The sequence below is a fragment of the Phocoena phocoena genome, chromosome 13, assembly GCF_963924675.1.
Source record: "Phocoena phocoena chromosome 13, mPhoPho1.1, whole genome shotgun sequence".
In the NCBI taxonomy this organism is placed as follows: Eukaryota; Metazoa; Chordata; class Mammalia; order Artiodactyla; family Phocoenidae; genus Phocoena; species Phocoena phocoena.
In genome coordinates, this window is record NC_089231.1 from 768838 (window position 1) to 783034 (window position 14197).

The 14197-nt window shown below is 50.0% G+C and overlaps 1 protein-coding gene across 1 annotated transcript; it reads right to left on the reverse strand.

The window, feature by feature from the left end:
- Positions 1 to 447: 447 nt before the first annotated feature.
- On the reverse strand, positions 448 to 14174 carry RBFA (ribosome binding factor A). Its single transcript, XM_065890341.1, has 7 exons — positions 14031 to 14174; positions 11458 to 11500; positions 10059 to 10235; positions 9386 to 9498; positions 6142 to 6226; positions 1886 to 1956; positions 448 to 811 (listed from the first exon to the last, which is right to left on the reverse strand). Exons 1-7 carry the CDS (start codon positions 14156 to 14158, stop codon positions 448 to 450), a joined length of 981 nt encoding a protein of 326 aa, XP_065746413.1. The 5' UTR covers positions 14159 to 14174.
- Positions 14175 to 14197: the final 23 nt, after the last annotated feature.

Genomic DNA, 14197 nt, shown 5'->3' on the forward strand with positions numbered 1-14197 from the left:
GCACTTAGGCACCATGAGTGAAATCTCTGTCAGAAGGCACTAACGTGGCGCTAACCCGATCAGAGAGGGTGGCTGTTCACAGCCCGAGATGAACAAAGCAGACAGAGCAGCGCCTTGTGTGACCACAGGCCACATGTGCATCCCACTGGTCTGTGCGTGTCCGAGAATGACCATGAAAGTGCCACAAGTATGGATCTGGGGGCCGCGGACAAACTCTAGTGAGCAAGCAAACATGCAAGCCTGGAACCCCAAATATGGAGGGCAGACCATACGCCACCGACCTAAGAGATTTCACACCCTCTCCACAGCCTCGCCCCGTCTCTCACTGCAGCACAGCAATAGGTCTGAAGGGCTCAGAGATGACACCCGCACAGCTCAGCCTGCACCTGCACAAGGGCATCCCGGGGGCACCAGCAGCACGGGTCTCTGTGTGCTCACGGGAGCGGGTCAGGACCCGCGATCCTTTCTCTCTGCCTCTAGTTCCTGCTCTGCCCCTGGAGCCCCCTTGCGTCCTGGGGTGTGCTCCTCGGGAAGGGCCCCGCCGTCCAGGGGCCCGTCACTCCCCGTCTCCCACAGGCAGTCCTTGGGCGGGAGGTCGTCGTCCACGCGGGGCCTGGCCTTCCTCTTCCTCATCAGCTCAGCCGTGGACTCCAGCCACGCTGGGCCCACGCTCCCACGCCCCTTCTCTCTCCTCCTCTTGTACTCCAGGATCTGCTCGTTGAGAGCCTCGTGGTCGATCCCACACAGACTCGAGGGTGCGGCAGGGCCCAGGGTATCACGCGGCGATGTCATGTCCAGGGCCTCGGGGGTGCTGGAGGGGAGAAGAAATCCACACCATGCACAATACTTCCTACAGCCGTTTGCTTGTGCACTGTCCTAGCACCTCTCTAAGGGAAATTGTGGAAACTGGACAGAAGGGGGGTTTGGTCTGGCGTTCTCCAGTCCAGAACCTCTCGGCCAGCACTCTTGGAGCCCGTGTGTGGCTCAGGCCAGCATACTTCTGGTGCAGCCATGGTGTACTGACATTAAATGCGTTTTCATTTTTTCCCCACTTAAACATGGCTAGTACACTAGGCTAGTTAAACAGAATTACTGGGGGGACGGGGGAGGGTTCTTTAGATCTGTCGCTCAGGTTACTTGATGAACCAAGAGAAGAATCTATTCTGAGAGCAAACCCAGAGCAATCTTTCCAAAACCCAAATCTGGCCACATCATGCCCCTAACCCCAACTCTCTGATCTGGAAGGGCTCCCCACCCGCCTCTCCCCACGTCCACTCACTGCTGATCTGGAACCCGGGGACCCACTGCCTCCTGGGGCCTCTGCTCTAGCTCAGGGGTCTGAGTGCTGCAGCCCATCCCCTGGCAGGCTGGCTGGGGGTCCCCACCCCGAGGCCCTGACGGTACCCATATGATGCTGACACAGTTGATCTATGGAACACAGGCCAGACACGTGGTGCAGCTGCTCCCTCACCTGGAATGGGGCCCCCCCCACCTCCGAATCTTCACGTCACCTTCTCAGAGGCCTACCCTGACATTTACTGTACACAGATGTTCCCTAAGTACGAGAACAGGGCCTGCCAGGCAGCAGTGTGCCAAGGGAGTGGAGAGGATGAACCGCTACTGACAGCACTCAGAGTCCAGCCCCCAGCACTTCTGTGTGGACCCCCAAGGCCCTCCTGACAGCCTTGCCCAGGTGCTGGGTGGCTCACCAGTTGCACGCCGACACCGGGCTGGGCCCCAGGGCAAGAGCCAAGCGCACAAAGCAGGACCCGCTGCCCCTTGACACCTGGCTGGGGACAGGCAGGGCTGTGCAGCTGCTGTGGAGACCAGCACGTCCACACCTGGGTGTCTGCCCGAATCAAAAACATATGCCCACACGCATCACCTGAGATCATTTTGCTCGAAGTCTTTTTCATCCGGGGGTCCAAAATCAGCGATTGCCAGTAACCGATCAACCTGAAAGGGAACAGACAAGAGGGTGGTTCTCGAGCCGCAGCACCGCTTGCGTCGGAGCCGGGCGCCAGCTGAGTGTGAGCACCCGCTGCCCGGGGCCAGCCCCACCACGGGCCTCAAGCCCGCCCGCCGCCCTTCCTTCCCGTGCCGCTGCCCACACCCGCTACCTCAAGCACACTTTCTCTGATAATGAACTGAGGCTTTTTGAAAACTACACTTAAAACTTGTAACTGTCAAATTTACAAAGAAACAGTTAAATATTAGTTGAATTACTAACGCTTACTGGTTTCTAACGAAGTTTCATAAAATGCTTCAATTCTGCCGCAGAATTTGCGGGGAAACCCCCCAGTGCGGTAACGTGAGTGTCCCAAGTCTAGCGTGTGGCTCCGGTCCTGCAGGGGCTGAGGGGCCTACGCTGGGGGCAGACCCTGCTCCTCAGCAGGGCCCGTCAAGGGCCTCTCCACCTTCATGCGTCTCTTCTGACTGCCGCCAGGTCGTCCTACTGGGGCCACGCACTGAGACCCGACCTCCTGCTTCAGTGCAAGCCCCGGCGAGCCTGGTCCACAACCGGGCCCTGTCATACGCAGGAACTAAAGCATCATCTCCAACCGGTGACACACCAATCAAACCACAAAGGTGAAAAGAAGAACTGGAGACAAATCAGTCCACAGAAAATACCAGGAACGGGACTGACGATGCTACAAAACAAGGACAAAGTGGCCTCCTCCAAAGATAAAAGTGGGAGAAAATATTCACAATGAAGATTTCTGCCAACTGACTTGTACCAGATATACAATGAACCCACACAACTCAATAATAAGCAAACCTTATTAAAAATGGGCAAGAGACTTTAACTGATCCACAAAAGGAGGAATGACCAGCAGGCACATGAAAAGACGCTCAACATAATTAGTCACCAAGAAAATGTAAGTTTAGGGGGCTTCCTGGTGGCACAGTGGTTAAGAATCCGCCTTCCAATGCAGGGGCTGCGGGTTCCATCCCTGGTCGGAGAACTAAGATCCCACATGCCACGGGGCAACTAAACCCGCACGCTGCAACTAGAGAGAAGCCCGCAACGAAGAGCCGGCATGCTGCAACAGAGACCCAGCGCAGCCAAAATTTAAAAAAGAAAAAAAGAAAATGCAAGCTTAAGCCATCAGGATGGCAACGCCAGGGGCTGGCGAGGGCGTGGAGGCCCAGGGACCCTGACGCTGCGGTGGGAGTGCCTACAGCACGGCCGTGGTTAAAGCAGCCTGGCAGCTTTCTGACAGTTAAACATACGCCTGCTGCTCCTAGGAACTGACCTAAATGAAACAAAACATACATCCACAAACATCTGTACGCAAACGTTCACAGTGCTTCACTCTTTATAGCCAAGGACTGGAAAAAAGACAAATGTCTATCAAAAAGTGAATGGGTAACTGCAGTACAGCTGTACAGTGGATACCGCTTACCAATAAAAAGGGAACTACTTACACAGGAAACAACGTGGATGAATCTCAAAAACACTGTGCTGAGCAAAGCCAGAGGCAAAAGACAACACCCCGATTCTATTCGTGTGAAATTACAGGGATCTCAGCAGGCAGAACCAACCTACAGTGACTGAAACCAGACGGTGGTAGGGGAGAGCTGACCGGGGTGAGCAGGGGTGGCGATGACACAAAGGTATGCGTTTGTCAAAGGAGGCACAACTCAACGTAATTAAGCCTCCGTAAAGCTTATTTTATTAAGAACCAAATCCAAACACAACCTCAAACTCTAACACTTTAAACACAGGCCGCCGGGCTAACTTCTTGTGTGGAAGGGGAGCTCTGAGCTCAGATGGTGCGGGCCAGACCATGCGCGGTGGTCACCGGCTGCCCGACCCCTGCTCTCGGAAGCCTGACGGTCAGTGGGGAGACGAGTGTGCACGTCCCACAACACTGGTGTCAGAGTTTACGTATTTCCCTTAAAAATTCAGATAAAAAAGTTGTTTCCTCTATAGTTACAGTAAAAATCAACATTTTAAAAACCTCTTGACTGAAGTGCAACATCTATGGGAAAGGTACACAAACCATGAAGTGTAGCTCAGTGACATCCCACAAATTGAACACACGTGTGGGCACGGCCGCGACACTTAGAAGGTGAAGCCCACAAGCCTCCTCAGGCCCCTCCTGCTCACTCCCCTCCCCGTGACAGCCATTACTCTTACTTCCAACACCAAGGATTAGCCAGGCTCTTCCTGAACGTTTATGAACAGAAGCTCTCAGCGCGTGGCCTTTCCTTGGCTCCACGGCCGGTGGGAGGTGGGCCAGGGGACTGTTCCAGAGCACGTGCGTCCATTCTGCTAACTGCACTCGCCAGAGACCCTGTGCCAACGTTCCCGGCCGAGTCCGTGGGTACTGCGGGGGGTGGGGGTGGGGGGCCTCGAGGGTCACAGACTCAGCTTCCCTGGGGACGGCCAGTCTAGCGGGGCACTGTGAGCCGCCCTCCCGCCGGCCCCAGCCCTCGGCGCTCGCACCCTCATTCCTGTAAGGAAAGCCCTCACGGAGGGGTGCGCGCTGGAACCCGGTTGAGCGCCTCCGCGTGTGTTTACTGACAGTACCATCAATATTGCTGAATTACTCAGGGTGCAGTTTGGACAGAGCTCATTACTAGTTCTCTTTCAAATGTCCGGACTGGTGACCTGAGGATGCAAGGTAAGCTGCTGAAACTGGCAACATGTTAGCAGTTGCAACTACCTGTGACTTTTGGTGCAACCAATATAAGACAGAAATAAATGGACTGATAGAAGACTCAAAGTTTCGTCCAGCACTCCCAATTTCAAATGTCTGTCTCTAGCCAAGTGCTTTATCAACAGCTGACTTTAAATCTATTAAAGACATACACAGTGTCTGAAAAACACTGCCCTGACTTACGCCAGGGGAAGCAATGACCATGTCCTCAAATGATCACCTACCCAAATCAGAAACCCCTCTGGTCCAGCCTTCACTTCTAACTACAGTGAGGCAGAAACTGCAGGACTCTGAGGCGCCAGCCGAGGCCTGACCGACCCTTGGCCCCCAGGTCAACAGCTGAGCTCTGGGCACATGCAGGACCCACCATCACCACGTGGCACGTGTCCGACCCTTGGCCACTTCCCCGGAGCACACGGGGCAGGACAGACGCTAGAGGTCTCCAATGCAAACACCCATCAGCACGGCCTCCGGATCGGCCCTCCCAGAAACGCTTAAGCTCGCATGCACCTCCCTCCCTCCAGTGACTTTTTCTGGAAAGGAACCCACACAGCCAGGCAGGACCTTGCAGCTCTGAATTCTTCCTCCAGAGAGAGGGACGAGCCAGCTGAGGGCTCATCCTCTGAGACAGGGGGGTCCTCCCACCAGCCCCACCCGACGTGCCCGGGCATTCCTGCTGAGTACCTGCACAGCACACCCACGACCTAAACTCCACTTGAGCTGTAAGCGGCACTGCAACTTCACTCCTGTTCCCCTTTCTAGCTAGGAAATCACACATCTATCAAAGTTATCCACATAACGTTTTCAGTATCGCTTGTGTCATGAATAACAAAAGACAACAACGTACAATTAGACTTTTTCCCCTCTGTGAATCTGAACACTACCTAGTCCTACAGTGGGTAACAGCCACCTAATCATAACCCCGTAAATGCTACTGTTTTCTTCGGTAAACTTTTTAAAGGTATAACATACCTTAATAGCCACTAAGTAACCACCACCCAGATTAAAACGTATGTATGTTTTAACAGGTTTTTAACCTTTATAATTAACCTATACCTAAAACAAGGAACATAAGTATGAAACAATTACAGTTACAGGACAGAACGTAAGTGTGTCAGCCTTAACAGTGTAAAGTAACCATAGACAGACTGAAATCTAGGGAAGTGAGAGAAGGAGGTAAGCACAGGAGGGCAGCTCTGACTGCTTCAAGTTTGTAAACTGAGAGAGAGAGGGATCTGCTTTACTAGTTAGGGCTATACTGACAAGCATTAAAGCATTAAAGCCATAAAAAGTGGTTACCTCTGGGGAACAGGGCTGAGAACAAGGCACAGGTGCCTTACTTTTCATCATCTGTACCCTTCTATTACCTTTTAAAAACTGTATACATTATCTTTTGAATATTTAAAAATTAAATGTAAAATCTTACCCATATAAAAGTGTACATCATAAACAGGTAATTATGTAAAAGTCTTACCTCCACTACAGCTGCATTTTTTTTGTCCTGAACAAACACTATTGGCGGCATGTTCCTCAGGGTCTGCTGGGACATCAGAAGGTGCCTGGAGACAGAAAGAGATTTGTGCAGTCACAGGTGACACTTGGTGGAGGGGTGATGGTGCCAGAAACAGAAAACGTCATCTCACAAAGAGGTGAGGCATCATTTTTTTAAATTAATTAATTAATACATTTATTTATTTGGCTGCATTGGGTCTTCATTACTGGGCGTGGGCTTTCTCTAGTTGCAGCGAGCGGGGGCTACTCTTCGTTGCGGTGCACAGGCTTCTCACTGCGGTGGCTTCTTTTGTTGCGGAGCACGGGCTCTAGGCACGCAGGCTTCAGTAGTTGTGGCACACAGGCTCAAGAGTTGTGGCTCGTGAGCTCTAGAGGGCAGACTCAGTAGTTGTGGCACACGGGCTTAGCTGCTCCGCGGCATGTGGGATCTTCCCGGACCAGGGCTCGAACCCATGTCCCCTGCATTGGCAGGCGGATTCTCAACCACTGGGCCACCAGGGAAGCCCTGAGGCATGAGTTTTGCTTATCACATTCTTCAAAGATGAAAAGTCTTCCTTAGCCAACTGCCACATTTCAACAGGCATACAAAATGCATGATCACGATTGTTTTTAATTCTCTAAATGCAACTTCTGAGATCCTTATAAATAGTCTGACGTGAACTTGGGACATTCCTGGGCATCACTGTGGCCTTGGGCTCTGTGGTTTGGGCACCAACAACCTGCCAGCACTTCGTCCCTCCATCCGACCGACACTCATGGGCAACAGCGCCACAGAAGTGTGGCTGCCGGCCATGCTTCCCGGACGTCAGACACAGAAACCATCTTCATATTACCCAGTCATGCAATACATGCGGATCCAGGGGCGACAAGTATCCAGTGAAAATACTGCTGTGACACACAGCACATCTGCTCAGTGACGCAGTTATGGGAAAACCTTTACACTAAACCTTGGTGATCAAAAGAATTGGGAAAAGGGACATTCTGTTCAACTGAATTTTCTGTTACCTAAAAACTACTCAGAAAACAGCAGGAACTCCAGTCCCGAGGGCTGCTCTGCCAGGTCTCTCTGCATCTTTAAGACTGAGGAGAAAACTGAGTAGCTTCTTTACTCTCAGCCAGCTCAGCGGTTCTCAAAATCCTTGGTCTCAGGACCCCCTTTATACTCTTAAAAATTATTGAGGATGCCAAAGACCTTTTGTTTATGTGGGTTACATCTACCAATATATACCAGACTAGAAACTAAAGCTGAAAGTATGTATTTATTAATTCATTTAAAGTAACTTTTTTTTTTTTTTTTTGCGGTACGCGGGCCTCTCACCGTTGTGGCCTCTCCCGTTGCGGAGCACAGGCTCCAGACGCGCAGGCTCAGCGGCCATGGCTCACGGGCCCAGCCGCTCCGCGGCATGTGGGATCTTCCCGGACCGGGGCACGAACCCGCGTCCCCTGCATCGGCAGGCGGACTCTCAACCACTGCGCCACCAGGGAAGCCCACTACTATATTTTAAAAGAAATTAATGAGAAGAGTGGCATTGCTTATGTAGTTGCAAATTCCTTTAATACCTAGCATAATGGAACAGCTGGATTCTCATCTCTGTTATCTGTATTCAATCTGTTATTTTGCTTAAAATAGAAGAAAATCTGGCCTCACAAAGATCTGTAACTGAAAAGTAAAGAGTATATGAACAGCCTTTCAGCAAAGTGTAGATCTTCTTTGATGCTACACAAGAACTCAACAAAGAGTAGTTTATTAAAGATTGCAATGTAGAATCTGAAACCAGATCCATGAACAGCGTTCTCTGTACATGAAAATCCACTGGCCCTCTTGCCCTTTGAATCGATCTCTCCCTGTGTGTGATTTTGTAACCTCATGCCTTGGTCTTTTAGAAAATACTGGTTCAGCAGGTCACACAGATCTTCAGAATGATGATGTATTTTACAATACGTCACCTCCAATCTCATCAAAAGGGTCTTATGTACCATGAGGCTGTCAAACTCAGAGTGGTGGATACAGTTTTCTAAAATTCTGATTTTCACTGAAAGCTTAAATTTTACCACTGGCAACAAATATGGTCAGTTGTGCCCCTGAAGTGACAGGTTCACTTTGCTCACTTTGGAGAAAATGTCTGTCCTATACCCACATCCGAATAACCATAGTTATGAATGGATAAAGAAGATGTGGCACATATATACAATGGAATATTACTCAGCCATAAAAAGAAACGAAATTGAGCTATTTGTAATGAGGTGGATAGACCCAGAGTCTGTCATACAGAGCGAAGTAAGTCAGAAAGAGAAAGACAAACACCGTATGCTAACACATATATATGGAATCTAAGGAAAAAAAATGTGAAGAACCTAGGGGTAAGACAGGAATAAAGACACAGACCTACTAGAGAACGGACTTGAGGATATGGGGAGGCGGAAGGGTAAGCTGTGACAAAGCGAGAGAGAGGCATGGACATATATACACTACCAAACGTAAGGTAGATATCTAGTGGGAAGCAGCTGCATAGCACAGGGAGATCAGCTCGGTGCTTTGTGTCCACCTAGAGGGGTGGGATAGGGAGGGTGGGAGGGAGGGAGACGCAAGAGGGGAGAGATACAGGAACATATGTATATGTATAACTGATCCACTTTGTTATAAAGCAGAAACTAACACACCATTGTAAAGCAATTATACCCCAATGAAGATGTTAAAAAAAAAAATGAATAACCATAGTTGGTTCACTTGTTCTTTGAAGTGAAGTGTCTATTTTGGGTCACAATCAGCAGCTGCAGTGTTCCGAGACAACCACCAGAGCTTCTTGCACACTTCCCACCACAGATACTAAAAAGATGTGCCAAAGGGTCGGGATACGCGTCACGGACACCCTTAAATAAAGCTGGCAGTGCACTAGCACAAGCATGAGCGGAAGCTACAACGACCCAGGACATCTGGGCCAGCAGCTTTACCCCCACAGCTTCAGTACAGAATGTCAACGCGGTGGGGACGGAAAACCACACCTCATTGTGAAGAAGCTCTCACTTCATCAACCTCCCCCTACAAAGGACCCGGGATCACACTTCAAGAACAGCTGACCTAGGTTATGGCTTATATGAAGGCGTAAGTTCTGCTCTGAAATTCAAGAAAATGCTTCCCAAATTTTCCTTAAAAGCAAAAATAGTGGACAAACCAGCTGGAAGGCAGGGTCAAGGAGAGGCCTCACCTCATGTGCGCAGCACTCCTCTGCAGGACGGCCGCCACGTTTGCGTTTTGAGCCTCAGAGACAGTCGTCCTCCAGAACACGCGGCAGGTGGAGAAGTCTGAAGTCAGAGAGACCTGAGCCCAGCCCCAATTACTCTCAGCTCACCTGGGCTCCTGGAGACGGAGCGTGTCAGGAGAGGCGCACTAACTCATGGGCAGTCCTGGCTTCAGGCTCCCACTGCCAGGGCCAGTGCCCCAAGCACACCGCTGGGGACGGGGGAAACGTCCCCTTCCCTGGGCGGAGCCCAGCCTCAACCCACGCACAGCAACGCGTCAGCTGCTGCTACTGCCCCTCGTCCTTTCCCTCTGGCTGCACGCACTCTGCTCTGGGGGCACAGACGGCAGAAGCCGCCTCCCGTGTCTTTACATCAAGATGAAGGCAGATCATCCACCGCTCACCTGACCCCCAGACCTTCAGACGCCCCACTTCATCACTTACTGGGCTCTGAGCACCCTCGGTGCTGTCTGGCCAAACACCACCCGTGCAAAGCAAGACACCTGCTTTTGCACCCCACAAGCACCTTCCTCTCCTTAATACCCAGACGGCCACACTGAGCATCCCTTCCGCCTTTTCTAACTGTCAGGCGACGACAGAGGCGCGAGGCCCGCAGTCCCTCCCTGGCCCCGAGGCCTACCTTGGACAGCTCCACGTTCAAGTCGCAGAGCTCCTGGCTCACTTCCGGGGTGCACAGCAACTCAGTCAGCGCTTTGTAGAGGAGGCCGTTCAGGGCCCTCAGGCGCACGTGGTCTTCCCTCCTGGCTCTCTTGGAGGTGCTCTTTGTCAGGGATGCCAACTGAGACGGCTTGTGAGTCTCCGTTAAGAAGAAAGGCAGACACACAGGCAACATTACAACTGTACATAAACTTGTACTTACTGAGGGTAAAGGTCATTCTCGGCCATCTTAGTTTTCATGAAGATACAGTTTCTTTTACAGACCAGGACCCTTCTAGATTTTACCTACCATGCCTTAAAGATCAAAAGTATTGCCAAGCATATATTTTTTTCCAAAAAAAATTTTATTGAAATATAATCCACACAGCATAAAACTCTCCCTCTTAAAAAGTACAATTCGAGGGGCTTCCCTGGTGGCGCAGTGGTTGGGAGCCCGCCTGCCGATGCAGGGGACACGGGTTCGTGCCCCGGTCCGGGAAGATCCCACATGCCGCGGAGCGGCTGGGCCCGTGAGCCACGGCCGCTGAGCCTGCGCGTCCGGAGCCTGTGCTCCGCAACGGGAGAGGCCACAACAGTGAGAGGCCCGCGTACCGCAAAAAAAAAAAAAAGTACAATTCGGTGGTTTCTAGTATATGCAGTGTATTTTTTTCTATCAAGAACCATTCATTACATAAACTCTCACGGTACAGGTATATCTCAGAGAGATTGCAGGTTCATTCCAGGCCACCGCAATAAAGCAGATATGACGATAAAATGAGCCACATGCATTCTTCGGTTTCCCAGTGCGTATAAAAGTTATGTTTACACTATACTGTAGTCCACTGAAGTGTGCAGTAACAATGTCTCAAAACAATATACATACCTTAATGAAAAATATTGCTAAAAAATGCTAACATCACCTGCTAATGCAGGGCTGTCATAAACCTTCTGTTTGTAAAAAACACGGTATCTGGGAAATGCAATAAAACAAGGTATGCCTGTGTATCTACACATATTTATTATACACACACAAACTGAATGGACATTACCACATTAGAATTTGATAACAGATACGACATCCCGTAAATTTTGTTTTCTTTTTTCTCCGGCCGCACGGTGCGGCATGTGGGATCTTAGTTCCCTAATCAGGGATCGAACCCACGCTCCCTGCAGCGGAGGGTTAACCACTGAACTGCCAGGAAGTCCCCTAGTGTAATTTTTTTTTTAAGGTAAAAATTCTGTGGTTCCAGTGTATCTACTCCCATCTCTACAGAACTTGTCCCCTCCAATATTGAAATGGAAGGGCTGGAGAGCTGCCGACGTTTGGGGCCTCACACCCACCGAGATTCTCAAGTGGCTCATCGCTACTACTCTATACTTACCAAGTGAGAGCCCAAGGAAGGACCTTCATACCAAAACTTCTTCCTATGGGGAGAAGATAAGAACTATGCTGGATACTGACGGCAAATAAAATAAGAAACAGTTACAAAAGCTAACATCATAACTGTTTCTAAGGGGCTAGCCCTGGACATAGAAATTAGGTTACTAGGGGCCTAAAAGATTTAGATACCCAATGAACAGCAGCACGGGCTGTGGGGACAGACAGACAACAGTTTCAGTTCAAGCTCGTAACTTTTAACCGAAGTCTACCTCCAGTCCCAAAGGTAGAGAACGAGGACCTTAAAAACACACCTGCCAAACTGCACGTGACCACTGTCCTCTACTGAATAAAGCTGTTTCCCAGGGGAGGGTTAACGACTGATACCGCCACACACCAACTGGGACTGAACAGCTAAGTAAACAGAAGGCGGACGGGGGATCCAGGCCCCTCGCTACTGCAGACAAGCAAGGCAAGGAAGTGAGGATGGTTCGCGTGCTAGTGGATTAGGGCTGGAGATCAGTAAACTCAAGTCTCACTTACTACAGCTACAGGTGGTGACACACAGAAACGTTTGTAGATAAGCACAGACACAGGGATTAACATAAACACTATTTTTTTTTTGCTTTGCCAGCTGAAAGGGTCTAAAAGACAGACACCCCAGTAGCAATAAACATACTAAGCTCTCAGATCATGGTTTCTGACCCCCGTTTCCAATAAAGAAACCAGAGCTCCTTGGAGAAATGGCGGATTCTAGGGCCGAGGCAACCTGTGGTGCCAGAAAGTAAGGAAGTGCTAAAAAAAAAAAAAAAAAAGTTTTCTAATTGAAAAACTACTCCAAAACCCCACAACAGGGTGTGTCAAAGGGATATAGGAGCCACCTGAAAGAGCTCGCAATGGTCAAAGCTGGAACAACTCGAGCAAAATTAAGTAGTACTGGATTATAACCCGTGAGTCCATCCTGATGAGTTAATAAATGAAGAGACACATCTCCCCTGCAAAATTTTGAATAATTCATGAATTTCGAATAATTCCCCACTCCTTAGGTGTGAGCTGCATACGGTGACTTCCCCCCAAAGAAGACAGTATGGAACTGGGGGGCTGGGCGGTAACTTTACAGTGGCTAAACCTGACAGACACAGATGACCTCAGTCAGTCATCAAGACCAACATCAACAGTGATACACCATGTTGAGAGCATGTGTGTGTCCACAGGATGTGATGAAAATGGCACTTTACACCTGTGGTCTTCCTCCCCCAAACCAAACCCCAGTATACTCAAGAGAAAAACATCACGCCAATCCCAACAAAAGGGCATCCTACAAAATATCTAACCGGTACTCTTCAAGCTGTCGAGGTCATCAAAACAGGGACAGTTAGAAACTGCCACAGTCAAGAGGCGCCTAAAAAGATGACGACTAAATGTAATGCGGCCCTGGATGGGATACTGGAACAGAAAAAAGACGTTAGGGAAAAACTAAGGAAACGTGAATAAGGCATGGCCTTTAGTTAATAATAATGTATCAGTGCTGGTTCATCAATTGTAACAAATGCGCTGCACTAACATAGGAGGTTGACAGAAGGGAAACAGTGTGCTTATATGGGAACTCCACTCACCTTTGCCAATTTTTCTGCAAACCTTAAACTTTTAAAAAAGTGTATTAAAACAAAAACATACATATATACATATCTACAATTGAATTAAAATGATATGAAGTCAACATATTTTATTATACTTATGTCTCGTCATAAAAAACCTATCGTGACAAGCTTTCTTTATTCCTCAAATTAACCCCACAGAAAAAGCACTAATACGGAAAGGAAATTCTTCCTTCTCTCTTTATGTGATGCAACTACTCTCCCGAAAAACGCTTCTAGTAACAAGAATCATCATCCTTCAGTATCTGTGGGGAATTGGTTACAAGACCCCCAAAGATACCAAAATTGGAGGATGCTCAACGCGCTGTATTTGCATATAACCTCCGTACACCCTCCCGGATACATTAAATCATCTCTAGGTTACTTAATGCTACGTAAATAGTTGCCAGCAAGGCAAGTTCAGGTTTTGTGTTTTAGAACTTTCTGGAGTTTTTTCGGAACATTTTCAATCCGAGGTTGGTTGAATCCGAGGATTGGGAACCTCGGACCCAGAGTGGACTGTAAATGTATACATCACTTTGCTTCATAAATTCATGATGCACTCTTAGCTTTTAGGAGACTTAGAACTTTACCGTCACAGCTGTGTGAAAGAACAGAAAAAAGGTTGGGTGGGAAAAACGTTAACTGTCAGAGGTGGGCTCCCTGGTGAGCTTTCAACAGCCATTAACCTAACAGGCAGCGGCTGCGCTTACTGACGCGGCCGGGAGCTCTGGCGCCGGCCAATGCGCCGGCGGTGGAACCCCTGCGGTCACCCCGCCCCGCCGAGCGCCCCGCTCCACGGAGCCCCCCGCCCGCGGACGCCCCGCCCCGCCGAGCCTCCTGCCCACGGAACCCGCCGCCCCGCCGAGCTTCCCGCCCGCGGAGCCCCCATCCCGGACCACCGTCCCCGGAGCCCCCGCCCCCACTCGGGTAACAGTACTTGGTTTTCGAAGCAAATTTCTTGAGTAGGTTCTTGCCGCAGGAGACAGGCGAGCTGTGCAGACCTCGAGCGCCGCCCAGAAGGAGCCCCACATGGAGACCCCCGGCCCCGCCGAGAGCCGCCCACATCTCAGCCGAGCGACGGCCTACCGGGTGCCGCGAGGCGGG

Coding starts and splice junctions, on each gene's coding strand:
- RBFA (XM_065890341.1), bottom strand. CDS start 14,158: ATGTGGGCGGCTCTCGGCGGGGCCGGGGGTCTCCATGTGGGGCTCCTT. Junction 11,501..14,030: donor AAATTTGCTTCGAAAACCAA/GTACTGTTACCC, acceptor TTCTCCCCATAG/GAAGAAGTTTTGGTATGAAG. Junction 812..1,885: donor TTCGAGCAAAATGATCTCAG/GTGATGCGTGTG, acceptor TCTCCCCTCCAG/CACCCCCGAGGCCCTGGACA.